At 40.6% G+C, this 15,386-nt stretch overlaps 1 protein-coding gene across 1 annotated transcript in view; it reads left to right on the forward strand.

The window, feature by feature from the left end:
• The window catches only part of FAM117B (family with sequence similarity 117 member B), a 68,615-nt gene extending 53,570 nt beyond the window's left edge, over positions 1-15,045 (forward strand). Inside the window, exons 5-8 of the mRNA XM_079782311.1 lie at positions 2,647-2,790; positions 4,533-4,758; positions 7,123-7,243; positions 11,224-15,045. Of these exons, the coding sequence (XP_079638437.1) occupies positions 2,647-2,790; positions 4,533-4,758; positions 7,123-7,243; positions 11,224-11,536 (804 nt within the window). The 3' untranslated portion in view covers positions 11,537-15,045. The remainder of the gene's footprint in view (positions 1-2,646; positions 2,791-4,532; positions 4,759-7,122; positions 7,244-11,223) is intronic.
• The last annotated feature ends 341 nt before the right edge of the window (positions 15,046-15,386 follow it).

Consider the following 15,386-nt stretch of genomic DNA (forward strand, 5'->3'; position numbering starts at 1 on the left):
CCTCTTTCATGGTTGAATAATATTTCACTGTTTGTGTGTATAATCCTATTTTTTATCCATTTATTTGTTAGCGGACACTTAGGTTGTTAACATGTCTTGGCTGGCAGAAATAATGCTACAGTGAACACGAAGTGCAGATACTGTGAGGAGTAAAAAATGTTTTTGCTAATTAATTTAGCAGTATGAATCAAAGTCCTGAAAATCTTTCCTCTACATTGAGTCAGTAGTCCCTCTGTCCCAAGAATTTATCCTAAGGAAATATTTATATTTGTATGCAATATTTATTTAAGAGGATGTTCATAGTGGCATTTTTTTTTTGAGTAGTGAAAAGTTGGAAACTATTTGTCCAATAGCAAAGCATTTATTTCTTAATACATTTATACAACAAAATACCATTCAGCTATGAGTGTTATTTGGTAAATAATAATTTGAAAGCATAGAAAGATGTTAGAGATAGAGGAAATGAAAAAAAATAAACACGTTACAATCAGGGGCCCAGCAGTAAGCAGCGGAGAAATGCAGCCCCAGCACTCCAGATTGAAGCTTCCCCTTGGATCTTTCTCCCGGTTCCTTGCCTGTTCCAAGGATTGTTATTGTGTTACGCTTAATTTTTTTAAAAATATATTTTATTGATTTTCTACAGAGAGGAAGAGAGAGGCATAGAGAGTTAGAAACATCGATGAGAGAGAAACATTGATCAGCTGCCTCTTGCACACCCCCTACTGGGGATGTGCCCGCAACCAAGGTACATGCCCTTGACCGGAATCGAACCTGGGACCCTTGAGTCCGCAGACCGACGCTCTATCCACTGAGCCAAACCGGTTTCGGCGTGTTACGCTTAATTTAAAAAATATATCAAATATAACGGTGAGCAGGAATAAAAGAGGAGGAATACAGGTTTAACACTAAGTTCTATGTCAGAGGACAGGGTTTTTCATTGAATGAAACTAGTGATAATCGATCAAAGGCCCTGTTACCTTTTTGCTTACCCACCTTCCTCGGAAAGACAAGTTTTTCAAAGAAACCTCCAATGAATGGTGGGTTAATCACATTTCTTTACCAGGCAGCAGGACAATGTACAAGAGATCTCAGATACACTGTTGCCATTAACTTTGGAGGATATTTTTGCAATTCTTCTTTTTTTTTTTTTTTTTAATCCTCACCCAAGGATATGTTTTTGTTGATTTTAGAGAGCGAGGAACATTGATTGGTTGCCTCCTGTACTCTCCCCCACTGGGTTTTGAACCCGCAACCTAAATATGTTCCCTGACTGGGAATCGAACCCACAACTTTTCAGTGTATGGGACAACACTCCAAGCAGCTGAGCTATCCAGTCAGGGCCTTCGCAATTCTTGTTTCATATTTTATTTTGAGTATTTTGTCAAGAAACAAAGTAATATCCTGTAATTATGTTATCAGTTATTTCTTTTCATAAGTAATAACTGTCAGTGAAAAAAAATGTTTTCTAAAGTTAGATATAGGCTTTGAAAAAAAAGAAAATGAATCATATCATTTTCATTCCTGAACAAAACATTAAAATCATTACAATGGAAGTATAAGTAATTAAATTTTACAGGACCTTATTCTCATCTCATTCTTGCTATAAATATAATTAATTGTGTCACTAGAGGACTTTAAAGTTATGTCTGAAATTAGAATTCTGTTATAATCATAAAATAATTTCTGAGATTGAAATTCTTTTAGTATTCTTTTATCCGTTTTCCCTTTAGAGTTCCTCAGAGATGTGAATATGCTTCTGCAAGTCTATCTTGCTTGTCTGGATTTTTATCTTTAAACTAGAGGCCCGGTGCATGAAATTCATGCACGGGGGGGGGGGGTGTCCCTCAGCCCAGCCGGCATCCTCTTCAATCTGGGACCCCTCGGGGGATGTCCGAATGCCAGTTTAGGCCCACAGGGATCGGGGCCTATACCGGGAGTCGGACATCCCTCTCACAATCCGGGACTGCTGGCTCCCAACCGCTCACCTGCCTGTCTGTCTGATATCCCCTAACTGCTTCTGCCTGCCAGCCTGATCACCCCTAACCACTCCCCTGCCAGCCTGATTGATACCTAACAGCTCCCCTGCCAGCCCGATTGCCCCCAACTGCCCTCCCCTGTCGGCCTGATTGCCCCCAACTGCCCTCCCCTGCTGGCCCAGTCATCCCCAACTGCCCTCCCCTGCTGGCTCGGTTGCCCCTAACTGCCCTCCCCTGCCTGTCTGGTTGCCCCTAACTGCCCTCCCCTGCAGACCTGGCCCCTCCCAACTGCCCTCCCTCCCCTGCAGGCCTGGTCACCCCCAACTGCCCTCCCCTGCTGGCCTGGTCACCCCCAACTACCCTCCCCTGCTGGCCTGGTCGCCCCTAACTGCCCTCCCCTGCTGGTCATCTTGTGACGACATGGGGGCGGCCATCTTGTGACCACATGGGGGTGGCCATCTTGTGTGATGGCGTGACGGTCAATTTGCATATCACCTCTTTATTATATAGATTGCATTTCATGTACAGTATACCGAGAAGAAGGTTTGGTCACTCACAGTTTTTACGAGGCCTATAGACTTTTTTGTTTATTTTAGAGTTACTCATGTCAACTAAAAGTATGTTTCAAATGAGTGTTAAACCTCTCTTCTCCCTGCTTTATTTCCTCAAGGCTCCTATTCCAAAGAGTACTCTTATTCCAGTAATTCCCATCACCAAATCAACAGGCTCCCGGTTCCGGAACAGTGTGGAAGGTTTGAATCAGGAGATTGAAATAATAATTAAAGAGACAGGGGAAAAGGAAGAACAACTTATAGTAAGTAAACCTTACTCATTAAGTCTTCTACCTATTAAAACATTTACAGTTTTGTTTTTCATATTTACTTAGGTTTCTTCCTTCTTGTTGAGAGACAATTATAATTTTTATCTTTTGAAAAACTTTAACCTTAGCAAGTGAGTGAAAAGTTTTCATTTCTTTGCATGTCATAGAGACAACTGATGTGACTTAAATTTGGATCTTTGAACAGAAACTATTTTTTATTTATTTATCTGTATTTGAAAAGCACCAGACAGGTAATATACTTCTAATTATTATAACTCCATTTAAGAAAAGATTAGGCTACTAATTTGTTGGGGAGAGAGGGATATGACATCAAATTCTAAGCGGGAACTGTTTCTTCTTCTTTTTTCTAAATACTCTAGGATATATTGAGAAAGAGAGAGAGAGAGACAGAGAAGGAAAGACTGACATTGATCAGTTGCCTCCCATGGACTGGGAATCAAACCCACAACCTAGGTGTGTGCCCTGACCTGTAATCGATCCAATACATAAACTTTTGATGCACTAGACCAGTAGTCGGCAAACTCAGTCAACAGAGCCAAATATCAACAGTACAACGATTGAAATTTCTTTTGAGAGCCAAATTTTTTAAACTTAAACTTCTTCTAATGCCACTTCTTCAAAATAGACTTGCCCAGGCCGTGGTATTTTGTGGAAGAGCCACACTCAAGGGGCCAAAGAGCCGCATGTGGCTCGAGAGCCTCAGTTTGCCGACTACGGCACTAGACAATGCTCCATCCAAGCCATCCGGCCAGGGCTATCTGTCCCTTATTGTTTGTCACTTACCTTTTCAAAAATTAATGATAACATCATGAAGTGCAGTTCTTACCTATCGTGCACATAAGACTGTGTACTGTTCTGCTAACTTTAATACACATAAGAATGATTCATACGTAAGACACAGTGAGAAAATTTCCTGTTTGTATTTAAAACCATGTCACAGTATACTAAGCTTTTTTTCTTCAGTGAACAAATTGAGGAGTTTTAAGTAGTATTTCATTGATGCTTAAGATTAAAGGTTTGCTTAGATTAGAGAAAACCCAACTCCCCACACTCTCTCCTCCATACTGCGTGATAGGGAATCTTTCCCTCATGTAATGAATGTAAATGAAGCACAGGTAAACAGGTTCCTGGTTTCCCTGGTAAGTGAGCCCCACAAGCTTTTTTCAAATTGTTTCCCTTGATTCCCCCCTGTAAGTAGCACTGTTGTGGTTAACTTTTTCCTCATGTAGCAAAGTTTCTTTGAAAAAACTCAGAATTGGCAGGGGGAGAAGGTAACAGGGCCTAACATCACGTACCTCAAGTTCCCACAATGGTAACCTTTTCTTCTAATAATGGAATCGAGTTTTACCATGAATAATAGAATTCTCATTTTACCATGGCCCTTCTTTATAAATTTTAAAGTACTATCTGGCACATGATAAGTAATTCAGTGCAATTTATCATTCAGTAAGCATTGACCACCTGTCAGGTGCCAGTCCCTAGAAAGAGAGAGTCTTTGCCCAGGCTGCTTGATGTCCAGTGGGGCAGTCAGATTAGGCAGGGATGTCACTAATGGAGCAACACAAAGGCTTCTTTCTCATTAAGCTTATAAGTAGGGGATTTCTGATTTAGGAGTCTTCTGAGAAAACAACAGGGCAAGGTCAACATTGGGTGCATTTCTGGGTGAGTTTCAAAATCAGTGATAAATATGCGTATGTTTAAAACTTTTATAACAGCCACAAGACATTCCAGACGGCCATCGTGCACCTCCTCCCCTTGTACAGAGAAGTAGCAGCACACGCAGCATTGACACACAGACCCCTGGTGGGGCGGACAGGGGGAGCAACAACAGCAGCCGCTCTCAGTCTGTGTCCCCCGCGTCCTTCCTCACCATCTCCAATGAAGGTAGCGAAGAGAGCCCTTGTTCAGCTGATGACCTGCTCGTTGATCCCAGGGATAAAGGTACAGTGCAGGAGGAATTGGTTACCAGATGATAAGGGAATACCACCTATGTTATCATTTATTCTATTTATTTTCTAGCAGAACACACACACTTAAAGCTGCACTAAGGTAATTAGTTTGAGGTGTTTCAAAAACAGATTTTTAAAAATTGGAGTACAGAACAGTAGGTTTTATTGTGGTGTGCTCGGGTGATGGTCACGTTGGGTGGGTTTATGGGTTTTTATTTGTTCCTTTTTTTTTCCTTCTTTTTTGTGCTTGTTAATACAAGTGTCTTATTAGCGAGAAACATTCTTTTGGGTATAAATGAGATGAACATTGGTCCTGAAGAGCACTTTATTCTGTCATTTAGTAGTCATGTTTTTACTACCCACTACTTTTTAATTAAATGTGAAACGTTTTTAGGATCTATACTTGTGATATTTCTAGAAAGAATAGAGCTGATTTATATCATGCAAAATTACTATTCAAGGGAAGACTGGAGGGCTACTTACAGTATTAAACTACTTAATGCAACTTGAAAAATAACGTGGTGACCTCAGCAGTTTGAATATTAATTACTAGTATTCTTACCTTTTAAAACAAATAGGACCTTTCATATGTCTGTATCAGGGCAATATTTTGTTAGCCTAACCTTAGTTACTGAATGTGCTTCAGAGCAATAGCAAGATATTTATTTGTAAACTAGAGGCCCGATGCTCGTGCATGGGTGGGGTCCCTCGGGGTGGCCTGCCGAGGTAGGGCCCCAGCTCGTGCCCCCAAGCTTGCAGCCTCGCAGTCTGCCCGGCACCCTGCCTTGGCCTGGCGCCGCCTGCTCACCTGCTCCACCGTCCCGTCGCAGTCCCATTCTTGTCAGGGCCCATTGGGGTCGGCAGCGCTGCATTGCTGACCCCGCCATGTTCACGCCTACCTCTCATGGTCAGTGCACATCATAGCGAGCGTCAAACTCTCTTTGGTCGAATGACCGTCCGAGGGGGCAATTTGCATATTAGGTTTCTATTATATAGGATTCTACAGCTCAGTTCAGTAGTCATTTATTTAGGACCTCATACTCACAGTGTGCTGAACATCCTGAAATGTTTCATTGTTACAGCTGACCGTTACTACCAAACACCTAAGTTACTGAGACTGTAGCACATGCAGAGAACGTAAAGTTTTCTGAAGAAGTCACTTCAAACTATGGGCCATTGTAAAATGTTATTATTTGAACCCTTTATGCCCAACTTCTAGGTTAAATAAAGTATGACTGTTCCAGGCCCACACCCAGACCAATTAAGTCACAGCCCCTGGGGGTTGTAGGAATAGGTACTAGGAGATGCTCCGTGATTCCAGTGTGCACACAAGCTTGACACCTACTCAGTCAAATCCTTTGATTGGGCCATGTGTTTCTTGTCAGGGATCTGCATAATTAATTCTTATGTTTATTATGAGGATTAAATTGGGTAGTGAATGAAAACCATTTAGCTTACTCCTGGTACTTAGTACCAGGAATACATGTGATTAGTGTTCAATCACATGTACTCCAATATTTAAAAAATCGTGGCCATTAAAATCTGCCCTTTGACAGCATGTCATAAATTTTGTGTCCTACTGTATTTGATTTTAGGAGATTAGTGACTGACTAGCTGCTCTGAATTTCTTTTGTAAGAAAACAGAGCCACCGTGCTACTCTTGGCAAGGAATTTGTAGCTTAGCTAACACAGGCTGAAAATTCAGAACACTTATGTAACATATCAAGAATTTTTAAGTTAATATATATAAACTGAGGACATCAGCACTGAACAGGAATACCAGAGTAAGGTGTTCCCTTTGATATAATTAATTTGGAAAGATTTTAAAAACTTTGAGCCAGACTTTGAAGGCAGTTTTGGAAAATCAGCAGAGGAGGATCTCTTAGGCATGGAGAAGTTCATAGGCAAAAGGAAGTCTTTGGCGTACAGTGCAGATGGCTCTGACTTCCTGGAGCAGAGATGGTAACTGGAGGAGCCGGGAAATCAAGTGAGAAATTCTGAAGGGCAGCACAGGAGAGAATGATAATCAACCAGTTACTTGTACTGGGAAGAATGGTAGTGCGATTGGAGTCTGTGTGCTGTGTATGGATTAAAAACAAATCAGAGACAGGCCTCGGAGGCAGTGATTATAAGTGGAAAAGACATAAAAATCTTCGATTTGTTTATGCATTTATTTAACAAACATTATCTTCTCTTTACCAGGAATTAGATATTGGGATGATGTTGATGAGTAAAACACTATTTCTACCCTCAAGTAGCTCATGGGGTAGGGAGAAGGCAAGAACAATTAATTACAGTATGACTAAGCATTTATGTAGTAGTATTTCTTAGTAATCCAGCATGTCGTTTTTTGCAGAGAATGGGAACAACTCTCCTTTGCCCAAATATGCAACTTCACCAAAACCCAACAACAGTTACATGTTCAAAAGGGAACCTCCAGAGGGCTGTGAAAGGGTCAAAGTCTTTGAGGAATGCTCGTAAGTACACCCCTCCCCCCAGAGTCAAGCTTTTATTGTGAGATTTTTATTACAAAAATTGAAGAATAGTACAGTGATCACCCATATAACCACTCCCTATGTTCTATAATAAAATTTTGTTGTATTTGCTTTGTTTGTGGTAGTGTTTTTGCTAAACTGCTTGAAAGTAATTTGCAGGCACCATGACAGTAAACCTTAAATACAATTTAATATGTGTTTCCTAAAAGTAACCACAGGACTCCGTCATAACCACAATACCATTATCACACCAAAGAAAATTAACGGTAATGTTTAATATCCAGTTGTTATTCACCTTTTCTCACTTCTTTCTACTGTATCATTTGTGGCTGTTATTTTTGAACCTGTATGCAGTCAACATCACACTTTGAATTTAGCAGTAACATTTATTCAAGATACACCATAGATCTTACCCAGTGTGCTTTCCCTCTTTCAAGGCTTCAGTTCCCTTTGGTTTTTATCGACTCTTGGTCTTCAGTTTGTTAAACAGTTTTAAAAAACATTTTGTCCGCCAATATAGGAAACAGGATTCTGTTACTTAGCCGAATCATGTTACTGTGAGGAAGACAGTAAGAAGTAAAATTTTCAACAGTGTCTGGTACTTTTGGTGTGTGATCACCTATGCTCCTATTCTGTTGACTGGCACTCGTCAAGTACTCCAATTAGACTCAAAAGTTGCTCAGAAAGTATTACAGCCTTGGGTTTTCAGTAGCTGAAATGTTCTTTGCTTTATAAGTGATGGCTGCGGGGTTGTAAGTGTAAATGAGACTGAGCAAATCGGTGATGAACATTATTTGGGAATTGGTGATAGTACTTAGCCCTCACCTTCCAATCACACTATGGCTGCTAGTCTAAGAGGCTCTCTTGTGGCTGTTCTCGCTATGAAACCTAAAATACATTGTGGATAATATCCAACCTTGTCCGATTCGCACAATTTATCTTTTTCCTCCATTAAGAACATCTTGGAATCATTTTGAAATATTGTATCCTTTTGTTCCTTTATGAGAGAATGAGGAGAGAAATGAGAAATGAGAGATGAGTGAATGAGGAGAGAAACCAGAGGTCTGAGAAAATTGAGAGAATGAGGATTGATCAGATCACATTGGTTGGATTAAGCTGTTTAGACAGTGTGAATTGGATTGAGTTGATTGGATCAGCTGGTCAGAGCAGGTTGGCTGGCTCAGCTGATTACATTAAATTGCTTGTTGGTCAGGCCACATGCTTGGTTTGTAGGCTCATTCTCCAGTAGGGAGTGTGCAGGCGGCAGGTAATTGTTGTTACACTCTCAAATTGAAGTTTCTCTCCCTCTCCCTTCCTCTCTCTAAAAATCAATAAAAATATTTCTTTAAAAAATAAACAACTCAGAGTTTAAAAATTAGTCTCTTTTTGCACTAGCTATGTCAAAATTAGAGCAAATGCACTGGATTCACTGGCATTAAAGCAAAGGTCAATTATTGGCCCCAATTAAAAATGTTTTGCTTTTTTAATTATTCTTTAAAGAATATTCTCTCCAAGTCTTACTTTTAGTTTAAGGGAAGTAACTGACTTGAACTAGAGGTTAGAGTGGGTGTTTAAAGTATTACATAAGTCTCCTTTTTCCCCCATTGACCTCTCCCCGGCCGGCCCCCCGCCCATCTGTGTCCATTGGTTATGCTCAGATGCATGCATTCAAGTCCTTTGGTTGATCTCTTACCCCCTCACCTTCCACCTTCCCTCATAGGTTGGACAACATATTCAATGCTTCTCTGTCTCTGGTTCTATTTTTGTTCATCAGTTTATGTTGTTCATTTTATTCCACAAATGAGTGAGATCATGTGATATTTATGTCTCTGTCTGGCTTATTTCACTTAGCAGACTGTTTGTTTCTCACATCGATGTTTCTTCCTTTCTCCTCGCTCTCCTTCTCTCTCTCTCTCTCTCTCTCCCCCATCTGTAAAATTAATTTTTTTTATGTTTTTTTTTTTTTTAATTTCTTTATTGATTAAGGTGTCACATATTTGTCCTCATCCCCCCATTCCCATCCCACACCCCTCCCCTTGGATGCCCCAACCCTCTGTTGAACTTAAGCATTGGTTAGGCTCATATGCATGCACACAAGACCTTTGGTTGATCTCTCCCCCCTCCCCCCACCCTCCCCTATCCTCCCTCTGAGGCCCGAATTTAAAGTTTAAAAGAAGATAGCTTCAAACAAAATAAATAATTAAAAACCTAGGACTCACCCAGCTGGTGTGACTCAGTGGTTGAACATCGACCTATGATCTCTGTCAGGGCACATGGCCGGGTTTTGGGCTCAATCCCTAGTAGAGGGCATGTAGGAGGCAGCTGATCAGTAATTCTCTCTCATTATTGATGTTTCTATCTCTTTCTCCCTCTCCCTTCCTCTCTAACGTAAAAAAATACATATTAAAAAACAAACAAAAAACAACTAGCCCTACCCAGTTTGATTCAGTGTATAGAGCATTGGCCTGTGGACTGAATGGTCCTGGGTTCGATTCCGGTTAAGGGCACGTACCTTGGATGCAGGCTCCTCCCCTGCCCTGGCCCTGGCCAGGACTCATGCATGCAGGAGGCAACCAGTTGATGTGTTTCTCTCATATTGATGTTCCTCCCTGTCTTTCCCTCTCTCTCCCACTCTCGCTCTCTGAAAAACAATGGAAAAATATTCTCGAATGAGGATTAAAAAAAAAGAAAAAGAAAAACATACTCTCAGATAGTAAAAATAGAGGAGTGTGTCCTCTTAACAGCAGCATATCCAAATACATTTGTGGGCCTAAAAGTACTCCATGAGTTAAGTTTCTATTTTATTCAAGAAACAACTTAAATGATGTAATTTTTAAATGTAATAATATGTTTCATGTAACCCAGTGTACCAGACATGTGTCATTTCAACATGTAGTCAATATAAAACATTATTCATGAGGTATTTTGCATTCCTGTTATGTACCAGGTTGCCAGAATGCGGTGTATATTTCACACTGATGGCACGTCTCAATTCTGACTGGCCACATTTCCAGTGTTCAGTAGTCACATGGGGTTCATGACTTTTCTGGTGGACAGAGCAGATCTAGACCCTTCCAGGCGACGTGTGGGGCTAGTATCGCCATAGGTCCCACCCAGAGAGAGGCATTGCCATCTATTGAACACGTACTGTGTGCCAGGCACAGGGATTTATCTCATCAAGTCCCAACGACAAGGCTTGGGGTTAGGGGGTGTTCAACCCATCTCATAGCTGAGACAACTGAGGCTCAGAGGGGTGACGTCACACAGTGGCTGGAACCAAGGTCCGCTGCCCCAGGCCTCAGGTGGAGGCGTGGGCCACGAGAGGACCAACGAGGTGGCAGCTGGAGCTGGGTCTGTCTTCATGAGCCTACTCCCTCGTGTAATTTCTTTATTCGTAAATTATTACATTTGTCAAAGCTATTCATGGATAGTATTCACTGTTAATAAAATCTGCCACCCAAAGCATTGTCTGCTTGAAACTCTTTTCATTTTGCACCCACTCCCAAGGTCTATTTATTTATTCTTTAAAACCCAGCTCAGATGTGACTTCCTTTGGAGGCTGCTGCTTCCCAAACTCTCCCTCTTCCTTTTTGCCACTGGTTATCACCCCCGTGCTACCAGTAAACCTTTACAAGCCATTTTATCACATCTCTCAGACCCTCTGGCAGGAGCTCTTTACCTTTTTGGTGCTATGGACACTTTTGGCAGCCTGGTAAAGCTTATGGTGCACAGGGCTTGCCAGGGAACTGACAGCAGCAATGTGAATGGTGTCCTTCCGGCGTTCTGAAATACATATTTTGAATCATGCGTCTAATCCCGCTTTGGTCCATAGCATTTGAAGCTTTTGACATAGCTTGAATTTTGTATTCCTTTTATGTGTCTATTTGTTTTTAAAAAAATAAAATAATTTATTTCCATTGTTCTGTGACTTAAATGCATTGGGTTGTCTGTTCTATATCTAGGCCAAAGCAACTTCACGAAATCCCAGCCTTTTACTGTCCTGACAAAAACAAGGTGAATTTCATTCCTAAAAGCGGCTCTGCTTTCTGCCTCGTCAGCATCCTCAAGCCACTCCTTCCCACGCCAGATCTTACCCTCAAGGGCTCTGGCCACAGTCTGACAGTCACCACTGGCATGACGACCACGCTGCTGCAGCCCATCGCTATGGCCTCCCTGTCTGCAGAGCAAGACCGAGTCTCCCGAGGAACAAGTACAGTCATGCCGTCGTCCTCTCTGCTCGCACCGCCCGAACCCATTGAGGAGGCTGAAGGGTAGGTCCCAGTGCTGCGCAGCCACTGTTCCCTCGGATCTCTGGACTGTGATGGCACCGTGCGCCCCAGTTGGCTGTGCCGTGCTCGGGCTGGCCACGGTGACTCCCAGCACAGCTTCTGGAAGAGCGCCCCTGGTGGCCTGCTCGCTGGGAAGGCCCGCCCAGTGCTCAGCCTGCTTTCTCCTGAAGCGCCCGCTGAACCAGAAAGGTCTCGTTCTTTACTTTCGGTGGCTGATACCACTGTTTTTGTTGTTTTGTTCTCAAAGTAAACTTCTTTAGAAACAAAACCACAACAAAACACTGACCCCTGCAAATGATTCCTGGAGACGTGAATGATGCTGCAAGAACCATCTTTTATATGATACTGACTATTTTATAATACCGATGTTACATTTTCTGAAACGTAGCAAACAGATGTTGAAAAGATTCTTTGGTGGCCTCTGTTTCTTGTCTCCCTTTCTAAATGTGTGCTTTTCTCAGCTGTTTTCAGCTTTGGGACCAAAGGGATTGTTGACATTTTCCCAGCAATCTTATTCTCATGACTGTATTCTTCTCCCAAACAAGAATTGATAAGTAAATGCATTGACCAAGTATATAAAAAAAGAAATAAAAAGCAATATTAGTACATGATGTGATTTATGTTTTATGATGTCAGAAGTTTGTGCTTTAAGTGAAATATTTGTAAAACTGCTGTTTTCTTCACTACTCCTGTATACATTCCACCATGTGCTCAGAAAAAATTGTAGTCTGGAGAGGAGTGCTTACTAAGTCCTCACCCATCATCGGAAGTTGGTTTGAAAGTCAGTGAGCCAATAGGAAGCTACCCAGTGTTGATTGCTAGCTAGCAGTGAGGAGCCCTTTGGTTTTCTGCACAGTATTTGTCACATGATCTCCCTTTACCACAGGTATCATCCTTCCTTTCATCATCACTGTATCATAGTCCCAGAGATCCTAAAACGACGGTGCATGGGTTTCCTCCTTTGCTTTTGTGATGTTGTTGTCTTGTGGACTTGGTCCGGGTTAGTAGTTTGCCACGAGCAGAATCCATTGAATAACAATCCGTAGTCACAGAATCTTGCGACTGACATTTTCTTTATGTAGTTGGCACTGAGATGTTACCTACAGGTTTTGCTAGTTGTCTGTTCAACATTCCACACAGCGGGGAAAACAGGCAGAGGAGAGCTTTGGGGAATGAGCATCAGGAACCTTTGAAAAATCCATCCAGTTTGGAGTTAGGCTCATCCTAGTACAGTTACTGCCAATGTCATGTGTCGACAGTACGTCACGTCTGGGTATGTGGGAGTAAAATGAAGGAGCAGCTCTTTTAAAAAGTGACTTTCAGCAAACTGTGTTGGTAACAAGCATCCTTCTGAGGTCTTCATATACTACCTTACGATGCAATGATTTAATGTTCTTATACATATTAAAGGGAGAAAAAATTTAAATACTTGTTAAAGGGGTACAGTTTAGAGGGTTACTATGTCAGTTTATCCAGACATATCCCATCAAGGAAGACCTAGTGGTAGCAATACATCTTCTGAAAGGACTTCTTATACTCATGCAACTTTAAAATATCTAAGTAATCAAAAGCATGCCCTGTTCAAATTAAAATGGAGATGTATTTAGGGAATTTAGATAAATTCAAACAAGTCTGTCAGGTGAGTTGGTGAGACGGATGAATTTTGGTACCTTTTTGTTCAAAACTAATTTACTTGGAATTAGTCCATGTGGCTTCTAAGTCAGTAATAGCCCAGTTATTCAGGATCTAAATGTTCTGGTTGGTTTACTGAGAACTTGGATTCTTTGCCTTTGACTTTGCCATTTCACCAGAGAACTGCTCTATCAGAAGTACAGGAACGGTAAAACTGAAGTCAGGTGAGTTAGTCTAAAAGGCAGGAAGAAGAAGTTAGAGACAAGGTTGAAAAACACACAGGCCTGTTTTTGGATGACTTGAGTCCTATTAAATCCGCGTTCTTTTCTTTGCCTCACACTTAACTTTCTTGTGTCTCCATCCCTACAAGTTATAATTTTACAGCTAGAATGCCACTTTGTAAAGTTTTTTCTTTTACTCTGTTGTGCATGTTTGTCGAATTCACATTTTTCTGTAGAGTTCATATATTCTTAATCTAAGTAATTTAAAATAGTAATGGGATAACTTTATTCTTTACATAGTCTTGTAAATGGAACTTGTACTGTCTGGTTGTAAGGACAATGTGAATTTGTAGGTAAATGAATTGTATGACAACCAAGCATATTCTGTGGATTTGGGAGAAATAGAGCCTGAGATTTGAAGAAGAAGAAAAAGGTACAAGGTACAAACAACTTTAACTGCCAGTGCCAAAGGGCTAATTTTAAACATAGGAACTTTATCACAGTCTTGAAAAAGTACTAATCTTAGGTCCATTCTACTTTATTTAAACCTTAGTTCACAAGTGGTTGATTTTTTTTAATGGGTCTCAATATTGTTTTATAAAATTACATTCTATAATTGTTATTTTATAGAAAACTGTACAGGAAGTAAGTAAATTAGAATAACTTCAATGGGAATATAATTTACATTTTTTTTAAATTTTAAGTAAATGTGTTTCCATTGCAGTAAAAGAAATAGGTGGCATGTATATTTTGGCAATTGGAGCTATTCTGTGGTTATTAACTTTATCATTCTTAAGTTATTTTTTTTTCCCTTAAAGAAATTGTTGTGATAACAACATGTGAATTTACTGGTTTTGATCATGACTGAGTCTGTTGCTTGTCATGTTTTTTGTGAGCAGTTATGTTTTTTAAAATATCTGTTTTCCTTTTTGGTTAATATGGTGAGCCTGGATGCCAAAATTATTTTTGTTCTAGATTCTTCATTTTGTTTAAAATGTTTCTTACACTTATGACAAGCCAAATCCGCCTTTTAGAAGGTGCTATTGCTACCTGTGGAATAACTGGCAACAAGACAGGCTTTTTCTTTTCAATGGTTGGCTTTTACTCAAAGGTACTAAAAAAAATGGCAGAATTTGTAGCCTTGGGTATGTCCAAGATTAGGACTGGGTTGTCAAGATTTTCTTTTGAAAAAGGAAATTGCCACTACTGAATTTACTGTACTATTCTAAACTTAAGATTCATTCCTTGATGCTTGGACCAGTGGCGTGAACTGGACCAGTGGAAGTGCTGAATTTGCATTAAGCTAAGAATACTTAACTCCGCACTTTAAGGTTTAAGTTTTACTCTGCCTTACATTAATGATAGGCAGAGCAGCCCTGAACAATATATTTTGTTTATGCAATCCTGTTGAAGAATATAATTTATGTTTTTTTTAAAGTTTGTATTTTTCATCTGTTGAAGCTGTTTAAATCTTTTTTAAATGCAGTTTTTTAAAATTTTGTTTTTCTAATAAAATTCTCCCCCAAAACAGCATTTCCAATGGTGATAAATATTGTTACTATGTACTTATGTATTCCCTGTATCGGAACACTTGTTGCTGCCTCACAAGAAAATAGAACTTTTATGTTAAAAATAAAGTCTGTTCTTCTTGAGTTTTTTCCTGTGTACTTTTATGAATATAGCCTCAAATTTTCTTTTCATACATCGCGAGCCTGAATTTACTTAGAGATAGTATATTCTTTTTCACAAATTGATAGAAAATTGCGTTTGTGTTAAGTAGCAGGATATATAATACTAGAGGCCCAGTGCATGAAAATTCATGCACTGGAGGGGCAGGTCCCATCCCCTGGCCTGCCCCCTCTCACAATCTGGGAGCCCTCAGGGGTGGGAGGTGACCCGGCGATCAGGGGAAGGCGACGCCCCCATCACACCTCTGCTGCTGCCACTGCCGGCAGCACTAGCATTGGCCGGCCCTGGTTACCT

This window comes from Cnephaeus nilssonii (assembly GCF_951640355.1).
Source record: "Cnephaeus nilssonii genome assembly, chromosome: 10".
Classification (NCBI taxonomy): Eukaryota; Metazoa; Chordata; class Mammalia; order Chiroptera; family Vespertilionidae; genus Cnephaeus; species Cnephaeus nilssonii.